We start from the raw sequence: 19,381 nt of genomic DNA on the forward strand, positions 1-19,381 counted from the left end.
CCCATCACCGAGAGCCTTTCAGAGACACCATCTGCTTTAAAAAGTAGCTTTCTCACAAAGAAAACTCGGTCTTCTGAGGCTCAGGGTTGTTTTATGATATATTGCTGCTCAGTCGCTTTTAAAGATCGCCAGGAAGTTGGGAAATCAAATGGAAACCTGTGTTGTTGTTGTTTTTAAATAACAGCAAAATTCACGTGTATCGCAGCTCGGCAGCTCCTTCTCCAAAACCACCACCTACTTCTCTGTGTTGATAGGGGCCCGACTGATCCCATCACACCAGAAATGCCAGTGTATCAGAATATTTTAACCCCCCCCCCCTACAAGGGAGACATCTATCCCTCCAGTAATTGTTTGTGTTCATGTCAACTCATCCTTACCTGATTGGAACTGTTGACGTATCGCACCAGCGGCTGAAAATGATCGCATTTTAAAGAAAATGACTCTTAATTTGTGTTTATTAAGTGGCTCAGAATGATCTCCTTCAGTAGCACGTTATTATAGACAGCATATCGTAGCCTATGACACATTTTTTACCTTTTAAATAATCTAACAAAACGGTGGAAAAAAACCTCCTCCTGCAGAGCAGCGCCTCCCCTCGCGAGGAGAGCAGGACGAGCCACCAGAACAGACCATAATATCAGACTGATCTGTCTGCCACAGGCTGGTGTTCAACCATCGTGCTTCAGAAATATGTCCAAATGTGCTTTGTTTATATTCTACCAATTAACATCAGCCGACCCACCTAAACCACAACTGAATGTCTGTAATAATTAAAAAACCCGCCACAGAAAGAGCTTTACAGTTTCATTAGAATCACAGCTCTGTGACCTTTTTGCACACTTTTATAAAAATGCAAACAGCAACACCAGCGACTAAAACAGGTAATTTATCATAAAACTTCAATGCAAAATGGGTCAAACTTTACAGTGGAGTGCAGTAAATGTTTTCAACTACAAACAAATGAAATGAAAGTGATCTATGATTGCGCAGTGCGCCAGTGGCTCAGGAGGTAGGGGTTCGTCCTGTAACCGGTGGGTTGCCGGTTCATCTGAGCTGCATCTGTCTCTGCTGGTCACCCGCCTTGCCTGCTGGTGGCGGTCAGAGGTGATGGCGGCCTCACTTCGGTCAGCCTGCTGCAATGTGTGGATGAATGACTGGTTGTGGTGTGAAGCACTTTGGGGACCTTGGACTGGACAAAGAGCAGCATATCGTACTATTATTACTATTTACCACTATTTACCACTGTATGGACCTACGATGAATGATGCTTTTGACCCATCCCGTGTGAGATACACACAGGTGGAGCAGCAGCTGTTTAATCACCCAAGGGGGGTTAGGTGCCTTGCTCAAAGACACCCTGATATATGGGCATGGCAGGGAATCGAGCCTGCGACTTTCTGGTCCCAAGACGGCCTCCCTAAGTAAAGTTTCTTTTTTTCTTCTTTTTGTTTGAATTATTGGTAGTATGGAGGGCAGAGTTAGAAATGGAAGGAAAAGCTTACGAACTAGGACCCTTGACTTTATCCTCTTCAGTGAACGTGTTCTAGTTCATGCATTCACTGTTGATTGTATAAAAAGTGGCATTTAAGAAAAACGTGCACTTCATGCAGTCACCGTCGATGGGATTAAAGGGCATTCAATTTGATTGGCTGGTTTCTGCAGAAACCCCGTTTTTAAGCGTGTAATGTGTGTTTCTGCGTGAACCCCCGTTCCTTTCCAAGTGGACTTCATTTCACAGGCCTTAAACCTTCCAGGGGAATCTGACACTGTTGTTTGTGTTCCTGTTTTCTGCCTTTTCTAACCGATGTTCATCGGCTGCGATGGTCAGGTGTTACAATCAGCAGCTTTAGATGTGAAGATGTCGATGTTTTAAATATTTGCAGACTGGGGAAAAAAAAAAAAAAAGGACTGAGGTTTGGCTTGTTTGCTCAAAGAGGACGGGGGTTGGGGAGGGATTCCTCCTTTCGCACAGGAGCGTTATCTGTTAACTTCAGCCAGTGGAAACTTGAGGTCGTCTCCTTATAGACGTGTATACATGTTACACAAAACTAACAGAGGAAAGCTAAATAAGAGAGGGCAGAACGGCTCCAAGTGTTAAGCATTAATACTCCTGCTGTTCTTGTTCGAGAGAGAGAGAAATAAAACTCTTGGAAAGACGGAGGAAATGGAAACGTAGAGATTTATGGTAAACCGTCGACTCATCTGTGAATATTTCACTTCAGTTCAGGTAACAACTTAGGGGTTTCCTGAACCCCTGCATCAGTTTGAAGTTGCTTTTTCCTGCTTAAAATCGTGCTTAAGCTACGGGAGTACACTATATGTCCAAAGGTGTTTGCTCACCCGTCACTGTATTCAGGTGTTCCGATCACTTCCATGACCACAGGTGTCCAGAAATGCCTGGTTTGCCTTTCTTTTACATGTCCAAAGGGACTGGGACACCCTTCCACCCTCAATGTGAACAGAAGCGTAAGGAGAGCTGGTGTCGTTCAGTTTGGTTTTTAAGATCAGCTTTGCAGAAGAAAAAACAAAAAAGTGGAATTTAGGGCAATAGATGAATTCACAAGTCAATACATTTTCCGTAGGGTCCATATATTCCAGGTGTTGTACGGGCCGTGTCAACCCGAAGCCGGCCCATGATGAGTCTGCCTGTTCTGCCTTCCCCTCTCCGGGACCCCAGGCCTGCACATGTGTGGGTATCGCTGTTCCTCAGCTCATAAAACCCTTACAGTCACATCTGAAAGTGGTTAGCTGCTCGAAACGCACGAGCAGCTTCAAAGCCTGGACCCGAGTTCTACAGACGCAGCGCAGAGCGGGCCTTTTTCTTTTCCCCCTTCCTTCAGCACAAAACATTCCTCACCAAAACGGGCCGCAGACCGTGGCGTTTGTTCCACGGACCTGTTCCCGTCATCTAAAAAACCCCTCGGGTTGGGTCTCCACTCAAAAGGACGGGAGTTACCTTTTTTTTTCTTTTTTTTTTTTTTACCGGAGGATTTAATTTGAAGGGGAAGATAATTGTCGGAGGAGCTCGGCGGCTCATCTGTGTTGGGTTTACACCCAGACACCTTTTGTGTTCCTTCTATATGTGACAGGAAAGGGAGGGAGAGGATGAAACCCCTGCTGAAAGAGGCCTCTGTTCTCATTTCCTCTGAAGGCAGCCCTCTTTTCTTCACCCTCCCTTCCTCCTTCCCCCAAAGCCCGTCCACTTCAAACGCTGACCTGGCCCTATGTGCCATGTAACGTGTTTACCTAAAGGCTCATTTCAAATAAACAGCAGCTCTCCTTGAGATGCCCCCCTTCCCCCTCCCCTCCAATCACTGAGAGCCTTTCAGAGACACCATCTGCTCCGAAAAGGAGATCCGTCACAAAGAAAACTCTGTCTTCTTAAGCTCAGTGTTGTTTTATCATACATTGCTGCTCAGTCACTTTTTTTTCTGACAGGAAAACGTGTCAGAAATTGTTTGTGGGGGTGGGGAAATACGAGCCTTCATTTGCAAAAACGACAACACCAAAATTTGCGCGTATCGCAGCTCGGCAGCTCCTCTGTAACCAACCACCTACTTCTCTGTGTTGATAGGGGCCCGACTGATCCTATCACGTCAGAAATGCCAGTGTATCAGAATATTTTGAACTCTTTCCACCCCCCAGCCACCCTGCCGTCACATGCTCAGCTCTCAGAGCCGCTCTCTCATGGCAGCGCCTGATTATCTCCCGGCTTCCAGGGTATTAGTGCACATCAGCACTCTCTTGCTTTTTGAAGCCTAAATCCTCTCTCAAGAGAAGTTTTTATCAGACGTCAAGTGTCACGCAGAGTGCCTCAAGTGGACCGGCGCTAGACGCTCCTGTGTGATAAAAAGGAAAAAAAGGCTCCAAATGGCTTTTTTCATTTTTTTTATTTTCAGGGTTCGTGGAGATGAGATGGACTGGAGAAGCCAAAGTGTTTAAGTGGTCGGCAGCCTCGAAGATCGCAGCTGCCGACCTCTGCTCGCTCTGCTGCTGCAGAACTTTTTTAAAAAACAGAAAAATGAAGCTGGAGCTGAAGATGGAGGTGGGGCTGAGCTGAGCTGCCCCCTCCGCGCCGCAGCCTTTTTTGATCTCTGCTTGTGCCATGGATGAATTACGTTTCAGAATTTCGCACCAGGGTAGCGGCGTTTCAGGCTCGCAGCGAGCCCGTCGGGTCGTGGAGGAGCCCGTCGAGTGGATGGAGGATGGATGAAATAGTTTCGTCAGCTGCGGCCTCGTCCCCCCCCCGGTTTGGCAGGTTTTTATGTGCCACTGTGAAAAAAAAAGAAAAACACATCAGATTTTTGAACTTTGAAGCTTTTAGATTAAGGTCTGGTTTCTATCATTGCTATTTCCTCACACTATTTATTTTCTTATTCTTGACCCAAATAGATATTATTTTAAGGCGAATAATTTTAGCTCTCGAGCTTTTCCAGGAGTTCGGTGCGCATGAGTAATTTCTGCCGTTTTGCTTTCGCTTTCCCACACCTCGCTCTGTTCCTTTGTCGTCTCCTGCTTTTCTTCATGGGAACATCCGTCTCGTACGCCAAAGTACTCCGAGCCGCTGGCCGTCTGGGCTGTGGTCCGTTTTACAGATCCGGGCTTCCTTCGGATCGTCTACACACCAAGAAAAGAAAAAGAAAGAAAAAGGCGAAGTCTCCTCTGCTTCCTGCGCCCAGCAAGGGGTGTATTTTTAGGAATCCTCAGCGCTGACCCCACGGCGACCTCCTGTCCAGTTCCAGGCCTGTGAGGAACTTCACAGCTTGGACTTAAGCCCCCTGCTCGCTCTCGGGCTGTTGAGAATTCCCGTGGTTCTTTGGGACCGGCGAACCCCGGCCGTCTGGAGGAGCCGGTGGCAGCGGGGCGGTCTGGGAGGGCGACGCTGCAGCCCGGGCAGACAGCAGACATTTAGCGGGACGGTGGATATTTAGCGCCAGAAATGCCGCCACGGTTTGCGAAGCCAAGACTTTTTTTTTTTTAAAGGGTGGCCATAAGCCTCGAGTTCCTCACAGAGCCGAGGAACGGTACCGTTTGTGCAAACAAGTGGTGTCTGGGGACTGGAGGTTTTGGCAGACGAGGCTACAGCAGATGAGTTATTAGAGGCTCTGCCTGCCCGCTCGCCCTCGTGTGATGCATCCTACTTCACTCGCTGTGTACTTTGGCTTCCTCCGTCCTTCGAGGCCGAATCCCCCTCCAAAGAGTTTTTTTTTTAACGCAGCAAAGAGTAGAGCATAACAGCCATCCGTCTCCGTTTCTCCAGCATGCCTCGGAGATGAGTGTGCTGAGAGTTCACGCCACATTGCTGGCTGATTGGTTACGGCTGCGTAAGCGCCTCGTTTTTGCGGTCGCCTGTATGCGTCTGCGCTTCCCTTCCTCTGTTCGTTGCCCACAGGGAGCGGTAACCATTGGACTGTGGAGGTGGTGGTTTTGACCCCGGACATGTTCTTCTCCTGCTGGAAGGGGTGTTGAGGGGAAACCAGAGGGCAGGTCTTTCAGTTTGCCCCGCAGATTCAAATGAGCAAACCCTCAAAGTAACGTCTACACCACCGAACCAGAAAACTCTGGAATGGCCATCTTGACAAGAACGTCACCACACTACAGACTTGTAGTGCACTCGGTGTCAGACTCTTGTGTCTCAAACATTTTGAAAAGTTAAATCCTGAAACAACTAGTCAAGCCTCTCGAACTGTCCTGTCCTGTGCAATTAAAGGCTGCATCAATAAAATGGTCACACAGCATAGATTGCTGATGTCTGTTTGGTCCCTTGTCTTGGTCTGACAAACAATAAACAACAACATAAAAACTGACTAAGATACAGATTAATTTGCATGGCCAATCAGGTGTGTTGGAGCAGAGGAACAAGTAAAACCTGCAAGATGGTGGCCCTCGAGGACCACGATCGACTACCCCTGGTTTAGCTGGACTACAGATGAAAATGAGTCAAAATGAACCTAAGGCTAAATCTGGTGCATCGAATGTTCTAACTGCACACCGTCCTGATTAAATAAACTTGAACTTGAACATTTAGTCAAGATGTTTGCAGCAAATGTTGGTTTTACCATCCTGTGATCTACAGACGTAGTGAATTACTGAACTGCATCTGCAGCATTTGAGTTTTGTAATCCAGACAAAGTGTTGCTGACGCTAATAGCAGCTGAGTGGGTCTGAGTGTCTGTCCCATTTGATTCTTGACTAAAAAGTGCTGGAACTGAGTAAAGTAATAGTTCTACATAATTATTCATGTTTCAGGAAGGTATAAATTTGTCTAAGGGTTACAGTGATGGGTAAGTTAAGACTTTAGCACAAATATTTTTGATTTATGAACTAGTATGGCATAATACTCACATTTTAATGAAATGTGAGTATTCTAAGTGTTTGTGTTCTTTATTAGATGGTTGCAGTCAGCAGGTTTACTGCTAGATGCCTCCAAATCGCACTAAACTAACATTTAGGAGAAAAAAAAGCAAAAACGGAGCAATTGCGTCCAGTACTTGGAACATAATGACCAGTAACAAAAAGCTACTTGAGCTTGTCAGGTGAAGGGGTGAGGGGGGGGAGAGGGGGCGTCTGTGCTGCCATAAAAAGTTGGAAACTGTCGCAGCTCTTCCACACTGACGTGCAGCTGTCCTTCCCCGGCGTGGCTTGTTTACATTTCTCAGTCACCCACAGGAGCTGTGTAACGCCTGCAGCTCCGCCAGCCTCCAAACCGCAGAGCCTCGCCCCTGCCTGGCCGGGCCGGGCCTGCCTTTCAGAGCCGTGACTCAAAGCTCTCGCAGCCCAACAGAGCAAGCGGCGAAAGCGGCGGCGGCATGTCGGTGGTTCTCGCCACAGGTGAGAACAATTAGAGCTGACATCTCAGTGCCAGACAGACAGCTGGAAACCTGACACCAGCTATGACGAGGGGCGGGGCGGGGCGGGGTGAGGGGGTTACAGGTGAGAGCGACGTGTTGAAATGTCGTTTTTCCTTTTTTTACAAGGTAATAAAGGGGCGGTTTATGTGAAACCCCTCCCTCCTTGTGTCCCGTCCACCTTTGGGCCCTAATAGGATTGGGGTTGGGAATCTGAGGATTCCGTGTTTCTGTGTGGTTTAAAGGTCCACTGGAATGTGGAACAAATCCCCCTCAGCTTTATCGGCCTGGCCGCGCTCCTCCTCTACCCCCCCNGGACCCCCCGGCCGCCCCCCCCCCCCCCCCCCCCCCCCCCCTCCCCCCATTGGCCGGGCTTAAGAGCCGGGGGCCTCCTCCTCAGGAGCGTACAGAATTTCACACGGAGGCCAGAAACAGAGGAACATCCTGTTTGAGTCGCACACGGGCTTTGATATGCCGTTACCTCGGGCACGCGCCTCCTTCTTGTTTGTCGGGGGGGGTGAGGTGTGCGTGTTGTGATCTCGCCTTTGTTTACCGGTTGGTTCTGCAGCAGGACGGCTAACTCTGGAGCTGAGAAGATGAACGGGAACTAAAAGAACAAGCCATCCCAAGTCTCACCTCAACTGAAGCTTCTTTTATTCTGTTAAAGAAAGGGTCATATATAGATATATTTTTTAAAAATCATTAGGTTTATTTAACACCAGGTTAAAAATGGTTTAATTCCTAATTTCTGGGACTTCCTTTAAGAGGATTTTAGCATTAAACTCGTTCTACACCAGTAGGTTTATTCTTGTTTGAACTGAAAATAACTAACGTTTTACTTTTTAACGCCACTGTCTGCTAAAAGTCTTCAACCATGCTAGGCTGTCCTTAAGGTTTTCTTGTCAGGGTGTCACACGGCACATCTTGGGCGTGTGCTGCCACCAGGATTTCTGCTCTGAATCTTCAGAGAGCCACCTACGTCCTCCTCGGTGAGGCGAGTTCAAAAACCTCCTCCTGTACTTTAGGCAAGTTCTTTCTCTGGATTCTGGTAGTGGCGAGGCATCGGTCTGTCTGTCCGTCCGTTTATCCATCCATCCATCCGTCCTTCTTTTGTTTTCCTGGTTCAGACACGAACACTGAATTAGTCCAGTAAACAGTGTCGCAGGTGGGTGAAGTGTTTAGCAGAACCAGATTACTACGTTCAGAGTCGTCTGACCGATGAACGGAGAAAGAAAAATGTGACGTCTAGCACAGGAACTTAAAGCACCGAAAGGCCTCAGTTTTGAGGAAAACAAGCTCAGTCTTCAGGCCGTTACGTTCTGCTTTTAAGGACTTCTCCGATTTATGGTGGTTTTATTACCGGTTCGAGGCGGTAGAACACGAGGCAGACACTAATCTCCGCTCCTCACCGGATGACTCTCTCCGCCCGAGGACAGATTCGCAGATTAACGGAGCGTTCGGCGAGCCGAGAGAACATGGCTGTGCACCGGGGAGGTTTGTTTGTTTGTTTACGTGATCGTAATTCTTTCGAGGAAGGCTTGTGTTCGTTCTGCTTCAAAGGGGATAATGAGGCCTCTTTCTTTTTTTTTTTACCCCAGCAAACATCTCCTGTTTGAGGCACGGACTTCCTCCTCCCAGGGCGTCGTTTAAATAAAACGCCACTTCACTCGTGATACAAGACGGCCATTTTTTTGTTTTATTTATTGAAAACTGGTATGAGTTTGGCTAACAAAAAGCCCTGTGTTTATTCATTTGCATGAGAGGCTAAAGGAAAACCACAACCCTCTATTGAAAAAAAACTGTTAGCGGTGTGTTAATATTTCCTCGTTCAGACAGGTGAGTTTGCCGTGTGACGTCAGATTCCTGTCGGAGCCCGGTTTACAACTAAGGCAAGCTGATCACGGCGCCGTTTAAAGACGCGGGGGCGACGGCGGTCTTTGTTTGGGCCGTTCTGGAGGGCAAAGGGGAGCTTCCTTTCTGTCCCGTCTTACACGGACAGACAAGCGGGCTCATTTCTTGCCGCAGCTGCTGCTGTTGTACCAGGATCCAACCCCCGGCTGATTCATGTCCTGCCAAGGGAGAGGTCTTGCCTCCAGTTTGACCTCAGAGAGAGATCCCCCCCGGCTGCCCTGAAAGGGGGGCTCGTATCTGGGCCATCTCAGCCGCGTGGGGCCCGTCCAGATGACAGGAAGGCATTCTGCTCTGATCTCAGAGAGGCTGAGCGCTTGGTTACGAGTCCGAGCGCCGTGACTCCAATCTGACGGCGTGAAAGGCTGAAGGCTGGAGAGTGAAATAGAGGCAAGGGCGTCAGTCATCGAGCGGGCGACTCGTTTGATCTCCGAAGGTGCTGACAGAAGTCGTTTCGACATCATCTGTATACATTTCTTCAGCGCCAAACAAATGGTTGTCTTTGTCTGAAGTACGCCGACGGTGTTTGGTTGTGTTTTACAATAAGACGTAAAGCCTGCGAGGCTGTATTCAGAAAGTGTCCAAACCCGTTAAAACTGATCTGGGAGCTGTGTCCTGTGTCCACTTCCAGACGACCCGGACATACCCGGGGACCAGGTAACTCCGTGTTAAAACTTCTCGTTGCTCGAGGCTCGACTCCTGCTGGAACCTCTCTGTCCGCCATCAGAGCCCCTCAGCTTGTACAAAACGCCGCGGCCCGACTCTAAACGCCCCCAGACGTGACCACATCACGTCACCCCCCCCGTTCTGGTTCCTCTCCATTGGCTTCCAGTCTGTTTTAGAGCTGATTTAAAACTTTTATTGTTCACTTTAAAGCTCTGACCCCACCTTGTTCAGCCGATCTAGTGTGAGAGGACCTTAGGATCAACAAATCCATCTTTACTGTTTGTCCCGGAGTCTAAATCCAACCGTTGGGCTGAGCGGGCCTTTTGGGTCGCTTCATCCGGACCGTAGAACCAACGACCTCAGGACTCTTATCACTGATCTGGGCCTCCTTAAATCTAATCTTTAAGCCTTTATATTCAGGCAGGTTTAATCACTACTGGCTGTCTGTCATGTTTGTACAGTTTTATTGATTGTTTTTAACTTTTGTAAACACAGGAGAAGTGTAATAACTTTTTTTTTTTTTTATTATTCACGAAGTGTAATCTTCCAACCCTGGCCAGGTCTTAGAGCTGACACAGTTGCAGCGTCTGTAACGTCGGCGGCCATGAAACCAGCGAGTTGCGGTGACTTCCTGTTCGTTTAAAGTTTTACCAGAAAGCAGTAAGAAGACCTGAGCTGGGTTTTAGTTCTCAGACAAATCTGTGAAAACTTTACATGGGTTTATATTACACTTTCTTCTCCTCGATGTAGTTTTGTTTACGGGTGTATATTTTTGTTATCGATCCGTCTTTTTTTGTGTTACTAGTTGTAAAAGTTTAGTTTAGGGCAGGGGTCTTAAGATAGACGGCCCGTCTGTTGTGGTTTTTAATTCATAGCTCTTTCTGTGTCGTACCTGAACAAAGAAACTTTCAGTTTAATTGAACTGGACCGACCCCCGTCTCCTCAGCTCCTAAAATAATTGCGGTATAACCCCTTCCTCTCCCCCCCATCTCCCCTCTCTCTCTCCAGCCCTCACCTCCCTCTCCTTTGCTCTCCTTCCAGTCCAACCGCTCACATCTGGTTTTGAGTCGAAGCCAGGCTGGTTTCTCCTGGAACGGAGGGGCTTTTATTCCTCAGCGGCGCCCCCCCACCACCACCAGTCCCTCTCCGGTTTCATCCTCCGGAACGCGAGAGAAACTGCGGCTTGTTTACGAACCGGCGTTTTCTTTCTTCGCGGTAATGATCATCCCCCGGCCCCTCGTTCGCTTTTTACTGAGAAAACCCCAACAATCGTCCTCAATTACCGGCCGGTCAGAGCGGGAATGCTGGCTGGCCGGCCGCTGGTCGTGAAACCTTTCCGGTGGCGCCTTCTTAAATGTAAGAGAACTCACACTCAACATTTATCCCCCCCAAATGCACCCTCTCAGCATCAAATAAAGCAAAAAAAAAAAAAGAAAGTAAACCTGGTTTGCACAAAACAATAGAAAGGTGTCTATTGTGCTGCCAACTGCATTCTTTTCTGCTTGAAATTAAGCTTTTAGAGCTTTAAAACCACCCAAGAAAGAAGTAACTCCGACACGCTTTAAGACCGTCTGAACGGGCCGCCATGTTTCCGACCCCCGAGGCCGGAGAAACGACCCGGACACACGGCCTCGGAAAACAAAACAAAACGAAGATCGTACCGTTCGGAGAATGGGTTTAAAGAAGCGTGCGCACTTATTTTTAGGGGGTGAGCCAGAGGTGTTCGGGTTGTGGGGGGGGTTAGGGTTAGGGTTAGGGAACAAAGATGTTCAGTGTTTTCCAGAGGGAGGATGGGTGGTAAAGGCAGGCAGCGGTGGTGGTGGAGGGGGAGACAGACTGCTGGCGGACGTCTGATGTCACCTGGTAGGGAGCTATGAAAGCTTCCCCTGGTTACCCTACCCCACATAAAAGTCTGGCAGAAAACAGGAACAAACATCACACGCCTTCTCTCCCCGCCGTCGGAGCACGTTCCCACCGCGGTATTACGGAGGTCTGACACCTCATTCCTTCAGACCCCCCCGTCGTCACGCAGGACGACTCCAGGCCTACGAAAAAGCATCGCTTTTCTTTTCGTTTCAGATTGCTCGCTGATCCACGCGCGGCCTCGAGAGCCGTTCGGGATGTGATGGAGGTGGGGTGGTGGGGTGGGTTGGGGGTTGCGAGAGCTGCCGAGAAACGTCAAGAAAAGGCGGTGGATCGCACATGTGGCGGGCAGATTTTGATGCCGACACCGTGGGCGATGTTGGACGGAGATGCCATGTGTGTTTAGACGCTGGAGCTGCAGACTGCAGTCAGATCCAGCCTGCTCTCTCATTAGCTCCGCCATGGATGTAATGAGCCAGGGGGAGAGAGGAGGGGTGGAGCCATGTGTTCGACACAAGCCCCCTGCCCCATGTTGGGCACCTGAGCAGTAATTAAAGACGAGGTTCGGCGGATTGATTCACTTTTCGCTTCGTTTAAATCTGAACTCTGTCTGCCGTGTGGAGGTGCTCAAACGTTGCTCCGCTGTCTCGTGGGGACGAGGATGGGAAGAATCAGGGGCTGCGTTTGATGTTCCTCTGAGCTTCAAGAGCAGTGTGTGTGTGTGTGTGTGAACTCCCTCTTCCTCCTCACACACTGCCCTTCATTAAGGGACCGAAGGATAAAAGAGGGGAGATAAAAGCTTCCAGTGCAGGAAGAAAACAGCTCGCCTTAGGAGACCACAAAGATGGGTTTTATGTGTCTGCTCTCCGTGTAGGAGAACACACTTTCTCTTTTCGTTTCCAAATTACCTCCTAATTAAAGATGGCTTCCTGTTTACCGGTGCTGTTCCCCCCCCGGTGAACAGCACCAGTTACCTCCTTCAGAATCTCTGCGGCGCTGCGTCTCGTTTGCGCTCCAAGTCGGACTTTTGAGCTTTGACTTGGAAAAGTTAACTGGGAGTTTTGTTGCGTTTCATTAACCCTAGATGTCAAAACTTGGAACAGGAAGTGACTTTGCGCCCATTTTAACCATGTCCAGTTTGCATGTGGGCTCTGCTAACTTGTGTTCGCTAACCGGGCTAACGGCAGTTAGCGAATCAGGTGTTTCTCTGCTTGTAGAGGGACGCAGTCAAACTCTGTGACATGTTTCACGATTAAAGGAAGTTCGGTGCGATGAGAAGTACATCAAAACTACAAACAAGCAGCCTTCACGGCGGCTCTCATCACTTTTCATGCACAGGGCAGCCATGTTGGATTTTAAGCTCTGCGCTAATGAGAAGCTTCTGTTAAATTCCACATGAAATTCCCACTTTAGGAAGCATTCCAGTTGAGCTGGAATGTGGAAACTTTAACCTCCGAGTCCAGACGGAAAGCACGATTAGTCAATGTCGCCCCAAACACAAAATCCAACATGGCTGTCCGTTTATACGTCATTAAACTAGTCGTAGACATATAAGCCCTGCTTCTAGAGCGGTTAAACGTATGAAATGGAGAGAAATATGTTGTTAGCTTTAATTGCTAGTGCTAGTTAGAGAACCGCAGCTAACCAATCCAGTGTTGCCAAGTCAGAAATGTAGGATTATCGTACCAGAGACATAAAATTATCGTATTTTGAGGGAAATTATCGTACACCCGTCATAACCAAAATAACAAGTCTATTGATGCGCTAAAGTCACTCTAGTGTTGAATAGTGTCTGACAGGTTCTCAGCGCTTCTTCTTCCAGACTGGCTCTGCTTCTTTCTTTCTTTCTTTTTTTTTCCTCACTCATGAGGCGGGCGCAGCAAACTATTCAGCCAATCATGGCCGTTGTTCTGAGGCAAACACAATCACGTCACTCGTAGCTCACATTTATAAAAGCACGATTGGCTGAAAAGTCCAGCCAATCGTGCATCTTTTTCCGGAAACAGATGCCTTCAGGGTTCACAAAAAAACCCCTGACAGGCAGTTGCGACAGGCTGATTACAACCGATTACAACCACACATTCTCGGAATGGTCAAATTATCGTATATTTGGCCTCTTTTGGGATTATTGATCGTACATCGTACAGAGGGCAAAATTATCGTACATATATGATAATTATCGTACACCTGGCAACACTGAACCAATCCCACTGATTTGTTGATTTCACAGTTAGTCCAGGGTTATATTTGGCGTGACCTTATCCTAAAGGATTTGACGTAAAGAAAACGCCACTTTTCAACCCCCCCCAACCCTGAAACTTTACCTCCAATATGGCTGCCATAGAGGAAAAAAATGTTGCGATAGCCGCAGAAATAAGCTGTTTCCTTGTCTTTCTGTCAGTTTGGCTCTTATTGCGTACATGTGACGGACATTTAGTTTCTGTGTTTGAATGTTGCTGTTATCAGCTTGTAGCGCTAACAACAGCTAGCCCGGCTAACGCCGCAGCTCCACCAGCGTGCGGCGGGAACATGTTCGAGTTGATCTCTTTATTCTGAGACAACAAATGACGCTGAACTCTCACCGAGCTCCAAGAGGCCGGAGGAAGCAGCTGATAGGTCCAATCTCCTCCCCGTCTTCGTTCCTCTTATCTCCTCTTCATCCCCTCTTTGTCCCCTCCCCCTTCCTTTTCCCCCCAACACTTGACACCCATTCTTAAGCTGCTTTTATTTTTTTGTTGTCTCTGGTGGCCAATTTTGCGAGCGCCTCTCAAAAGCCTCGACCCCGAGACTCGTCGGGTGTCTCCGTTTCCGAGCTGAAGGTCGGGACCAGATTACAGACCGGAGGTATCATCTACTGAAGGGAGGAATAATCACTGTCTCCGAGCTCGTTAACTAGAACCACAAGCCCTGGCGCTGTGATTGCACTGAGAGATGGAGGGAGGAGGAGGAGGAAGGGGGGGTGGGACGCTCACCTAAACGCATGCAGATGTTCAGACTCCTAACTCGGGCCTCAGCCCTGTCAAAAGGTACACGGAGTTCTTTTGTTTTCAAGCATCTATCTGTTTTTTATTTCTCCCAACTCCGTTCGGCCCTCTTGATTTAATCGGGCGAGGGTTTGTTTTTCTTTAGTATTTTTTTAAAGTGTTTGGGCAGCTTTAGAGGGCTGGGAATGACGTAAATAAGATGAATCATTTGTTGTTTAAATACTTGTGGTTTTAGGGCCTGTGCTGCACTTAATTTTCATTGTTTCCACAATCTAGTCGTAATTTAAAAAAAAAAAACCCCGGCTGCGTTCATGTGTGGAGGCCCCTCCGTGTGCCTCGGCTCCAGCACATGTGTGGGATGCCTTGTGGTGAACATGGATTGTTCTCACCCCCTCACCCCTTTCCCTTTTCCATCCTTTTTGTACCACTTTATTTTTTTATCATCACTCCATCTGAAACTCTGCGTGTTTACTCGTCCCATCCCGTCTGTTCAGAAGAAATGCAGCCCGGGACGTAAACTGTAAAACGTCTCGGTCAAGCTGCAGGAAAGTAACATAACACCCCCTCCCACCCCACACCCCCACTTTATAAACTCTGGGCTCCCATCAAACGCCTCTCAGCGGGTCTCTCATGTCGAGCGGGACGACAGGAAACAGGTTGGCTCGGATGATGAAGTGCGTCGCCCGGGTTTCTGGCGGACGCGAGGCCTCCGTCTGAAGAGCTGCGAGGGAATCTTGAAAGCTCGGCTCTCGGCTCGCCGCACGCCGCGTTCCCAGACAGCGGAGCACAATAAGCGTGCAGATGTTCAAAGTGTTGGGCCGCGCCGGAGCCCCGAGCGCTCTCTCTCTCCCTCTCTCTCTCTCTCTCTCTCGCCCGCTCATCGCTGTAGGAAATGCTTCGGCTGGAGCTGTTTGTTTTCTCTGTGTCTGTGGTCTGAACTGTGGATTCACTTACATCTCTGATCCCCTCCTCCTCTCCTCTCCTCGTCTCTTTCCTCTTTCCCAGGAGTTTCCGAATGGCGAGCTGAAGGAAGGACAGCTCGCAGATCAACATTGTCCCCTAGAGGGTAAGGGGAGAAGAAAGAGTTTTTTGGGGTTTTTTTACCTGACATCTTTGCTCTGAAGCAGCTTCTAAGTGTTTGTAGAAACCAGGTCTAAATCTGCAGGTTGGAACCTCATTAACCTGCATTTAAAAGTAAAATACTGCATTTCATTAACTGTTAGAGGCAACCCTGTTAGCAAAATATCCCGTGAGCCAGTGAAGAGACTTTAACGAAGCTCCCAGAAACACAAGGGACTGATTACCTTTTGGAGTCAACACGATTCAAGATGGCCACCGCAATAGGTGGCCACAACTCGCTCCATCTTACAGACATGAAGCTATAATTTGACATGGCAGTAGCTGAGAGTCATCTCCAACACATACTCTGAGAGGACACGCGAGATGTGGCCATGTCTTCTTCAGAAAGGCCAAAACTGCATCGTCGGTTTTTCAAAATAAGAGTCTTTTAATTTTAAAACTGTGGCGCGAAAGCTGACAGGCGACAAGGAAAGCTAGGCCTTGAATTGTTTCATGTAAATTAATTTAGAAATTTAGAGCGTTTGCAGTGGGTAAAAAGGTTCAAACTTCCTGTATATTTTGTACACTATAACAGGCTGCATTTAAGGATTGGACTTTTACTGTTGGGTGCCTCGTTTCTAACCAAAATAAAAGACTGAAGCAAACCTGCGAGGCCTGGACAGTGTCTTAACGAGATCCACAAATTGTTGCCTTCCGGTTGTAGTTTGACTCGTTTTTTTTATTTTCTGTTTTTTTCTCGTGTGCTCCCAGTGGTTCTGCCGCCGGAGAAGGCCGAGGGCTGCGAGAGCTACCTGCAGTACCTGCGCCCGGAGGACGGAGAGAAGGAGGTGCTCCGAGACGCCGCCAAGGCCGCGGGGAAGAAACGCATCAGCCTCAACGTAACTGCCGCCGCCGCCTGGAAACGCCTCTGCTTCGTTCGGTTTTAATTGAGCGGAGCAGCTAAGTAGTGCAGCGCCGCGCTCCTGACCCTGACCCGACCCGGGTCCTTTCTCACGGAGTGTTTACACAACCCTCCTGCATTGCAGCGTTTATTTATCTCAGGGAAGATTAAAATGCAAGTTTATGAGCCTGTGGTGTTAAATAGGCTTCTGCGGGTCAGGGTATTTAATTTAATTAGAGGTTTGGGAGTTAATTATTGTTTTTTTTTTTTTCCTTAAGCCTTCTCCTCACACAGATCCTCTTGTCTGAATACAGACAATATCCTGAATCAATCAGCCGAATTAACTGACAGGAAAATTTCGACTTTCATGCTCTAAACAATTAGAAGCGCCCCGCGGCAGTCGCTGCGAGTTGTGTCAGCTCAATTACGAAACCGTGAAGGGCTCCAACTCTCGTTGAGATACTGTTTCTGCCTTTTGAAATATTTGCCAATAATAATCAGATCCGTCTAAACCGAAGCTGCTGCCAGGATGTTGTCAGTGCGGTGGGAAAGAGGCCTCCCATCCTTTTCACTGTAAACACTTCAAGAAAAAAAAAAAAAAGAAAAGCTTCGGTCTCTGCAGAAGAAGACAGGCTTTAATTCGCCGCCAGTTCCACACAGAGGGTCGTCCTCTGCTGGCCCCTGCTGTCCTAAAGGCTGTATTAATGTCTTCTCAGGACGTGGAGTGTGACGTCTCTGTGGAGGACGACAACCGTCAGGAGTGGATCTTCACTCTGTACGACTTTGACAACAGCGGCAAAGTTACCAAAGAAGTACGTTCTCTCACACACACACACCCCCCGCTTTGGGATATTTAGCAGTATTACTCCTGACAGCGTTAGCCGCGGGAAGATAATCTGTGCGTTTCGTCTGCGGCTCAAAGGACATGTCCAGTCTGATGCACACCATCTACGACGTGGTGGACGCTTCCGTCAACCACTCCTGCCACAACAAAAGCAAGACTCTGCGCGTTAAACTCACTGTCACGCCGGAGCCGAGGTGCCACAGAAGAGAAGCAGGAGAAGGTAATTAAAGAAAAAGGAAAAAATGTGGCGTTTGTTTTTTAAACTACAGTCAGTGTATACTAGCTAACTAAGACAGGAGACAGAACAGGAAGTGGCAGAGCTGAAGATGTGGAGGTTCTCCTTGGGAGGGACAAGGATGGACAGGATTAGGAATGAGGTCATCAGAGGGACAGCACAGGTTGAACGACTAGGAGATAAAGTTAGAGAGGCCAGACTGAGACGGTTTGGACATGTGCAGAGGAGGGACAGAAGGATGTTAGAGACAAAGAGGAGACATATGGATGCAGTTAGAGAGGACGTGGAGGTTAGAAATCTGGACTTATTTGGGTTAGTATCAGAAAATAAACTCAAAAATGCTTTAAAAGAAGAAATTAAATACTGAGTGTGTGTGCGTGTGTAGTGGTTAGCTTGTGCTTTGTAAAGGGTTCACTCATTCGTTGAATGTTCTGATCCGTTCCTCCTCAGAGCGCTGCCACCACGAGGAGGGCCGTTCGGCCGACAAGCGGCTGTCCTCGCACTTCAGGTACGGTTTTAAAGCTTTCTCGTGAGCCTGAGAAACACTAAACGTCCAAACTGAGTGCGATTTTTGACACCGTTTTGTTTCCTAAACGGACTCGTCCGCAGCAGCAGGGGGCCGAGCAACGAGCCGCCCGCCGCCGAGGGTCAGCATTACTGCGTGGACGAGAACACGGAGAGGAGGAATCACTACCTGGACCTGGCCGGTATCGAGAACTACACCTCCAGGTTTGAAGGTACGGAGGCAAGAGCTTCAGGGGAGTCAGAAATATGTCCTCTGAGAGCAGCTCAGCTCACAGACAACAGAAACCTGAACCGTTCAGCTTCTTGATCTCTTCCAGTGGGGGCTTCTTACATCCTACCTGTGGCAGACGGGTCTTTGAACCACCTGCCACAGAAAAGGGGTTGATTTTTTTGCATGACACTGTTGCAGGATTGTAGTGTTTGCAGTGGCAGCTGCAGCACTGAGGCCCTTCCTGCAGGAATTTCAGAATATTTCCTGAGCGTTTGAGTAAACCTTTCTGAAATTCAGCTTGTACTAAGATGGCAGCAGTCCCCGTTTGTATTTGTCCACATGTTTTTAAAAGGGACATATTCTGCTTCCTTGAACAAGTTCAGATAAATCAGTGGGCTAAACAAAACATGTTCATTCCATTGAATACACAAAATCATCACCTGATCAGTTCTGCCTGTTTTGAGCTCAGTTCAGTTTTAGGGCTACTTCACTAATATGCAAATTAGCTGCTGTTGGCCACGCCCCTAACTCAGTGTCCCGTCTCAAAGCATAAAAACTCCATGAAGGATTAAACTCTGCAGATCTGACGCACATTTATATCGTTAATTGAAACTCTGAGGATTCTGACTTTGGGACAGGAGCACTTAGCGGTCCGAAACCCGACTGGTAGCGGGTCGGGACAGCAGCAATATGGACACATGTTCTATATTGTTTCTAGAAGCAGTAGATGCCCAAATGGAAGAACAACAACATGCAAAAAGTGAATTTTACATATAGGTCCCCTTTGAAGTCCATCATGTAGTTTTTATAAATGGAGGATGTTTTCTGTTTTCAATATTGCTTAAAAGTAGAATTTTTTTAAAATACTTTACTGGGGGGGTGCATGCCCTGAATTTCCAAAATCGGGGGCCAGGGGGGTGTCCTGACCCCCTTTGAACCCCCCCCCCCAGGATTTCCGCCTGTGGTTCAAAGCAACAACAGGGTTAATATATTCATTTCACACATTTTTATTTTCTAATGTAACATTTTGACTTTACATGAAATTTATCTGGAAGCACAGCTGCGAGGTGTTATTATTATTATTATTATTATATTTTGAAGAATAAGACCCACTGCTGTCTCTGTCCTTCTGTCCTGTTCTCCAGGAACCACCCCCGTCTTCCCCCCTCAGGAGACCCACGGTCGGAGCTCCCACGGCCAGAGCCGCTCACGCTCCCAGGAGCCAGAGGCTCACGCCGTCCACCAGCGCCGCTCCCAGGTCATCGGCGACGGCTACAACGCCGCGGAGGCGCGGAGCAAAGGCGCTCAGCTCCTCAAATCCCCCAAAGGGACCTACA

At 48.2% G+C, this 19,381-nt stretch overlaps 1 protein-coding gene across 2 annotated transcripts in view; it reads left to right on the plus strand.

Moving 5' to 3' along the window:
• nkd2b (NKD inhibitor of WNT signaling pathway 2b) overlaps positions 1–19,381 on the plus strand; it is a gene marked incomplete in the record, with an annotated part of 31,030 nt that overhangs the window by 10,585 nt on the left and 1,064 nt on the right. Inside the window, 7 exon segments of one of the 2 annotated variants that reach the window (XM_025008145.2) lie at positions 15,275–15,335; positions 16,100–16,227; positions 16,946–17,041; positions 17,152–17,293; positions 17,759–17,816; positions 17,921–18,045; positions 19,190–19,381. In XM_025008145.2, coding sequence (XP_024863913.1) covers positions 15,275–15,335; positions 16,100–16,227; positions 16,946–17,041; positions 17,152–17,293; positions 17,759–17,816; positions 17,921–18,045; positions 19,190–19,381 — 802 coding nt within the window. 2 annotated transcript variants of the gene reach the window in all.

This window comes from Kryptolebias marmoratus, linkage group LG16 (genome assembly GCF_001649575.2).
Source record: "Kryptolebias marmoratus isolate JLee-2015 linkage group LG16, ASM164957v2, whole genome shotgun sequence".
Classification (NCBI taxonomy): domain Eukaryota; kingdom Metazoa; phylum Chordata; class Actinopteri; order Cyprinodontiformes; family Rivulidae; genus Kryptolebias; species Kryptolebias marmoratus.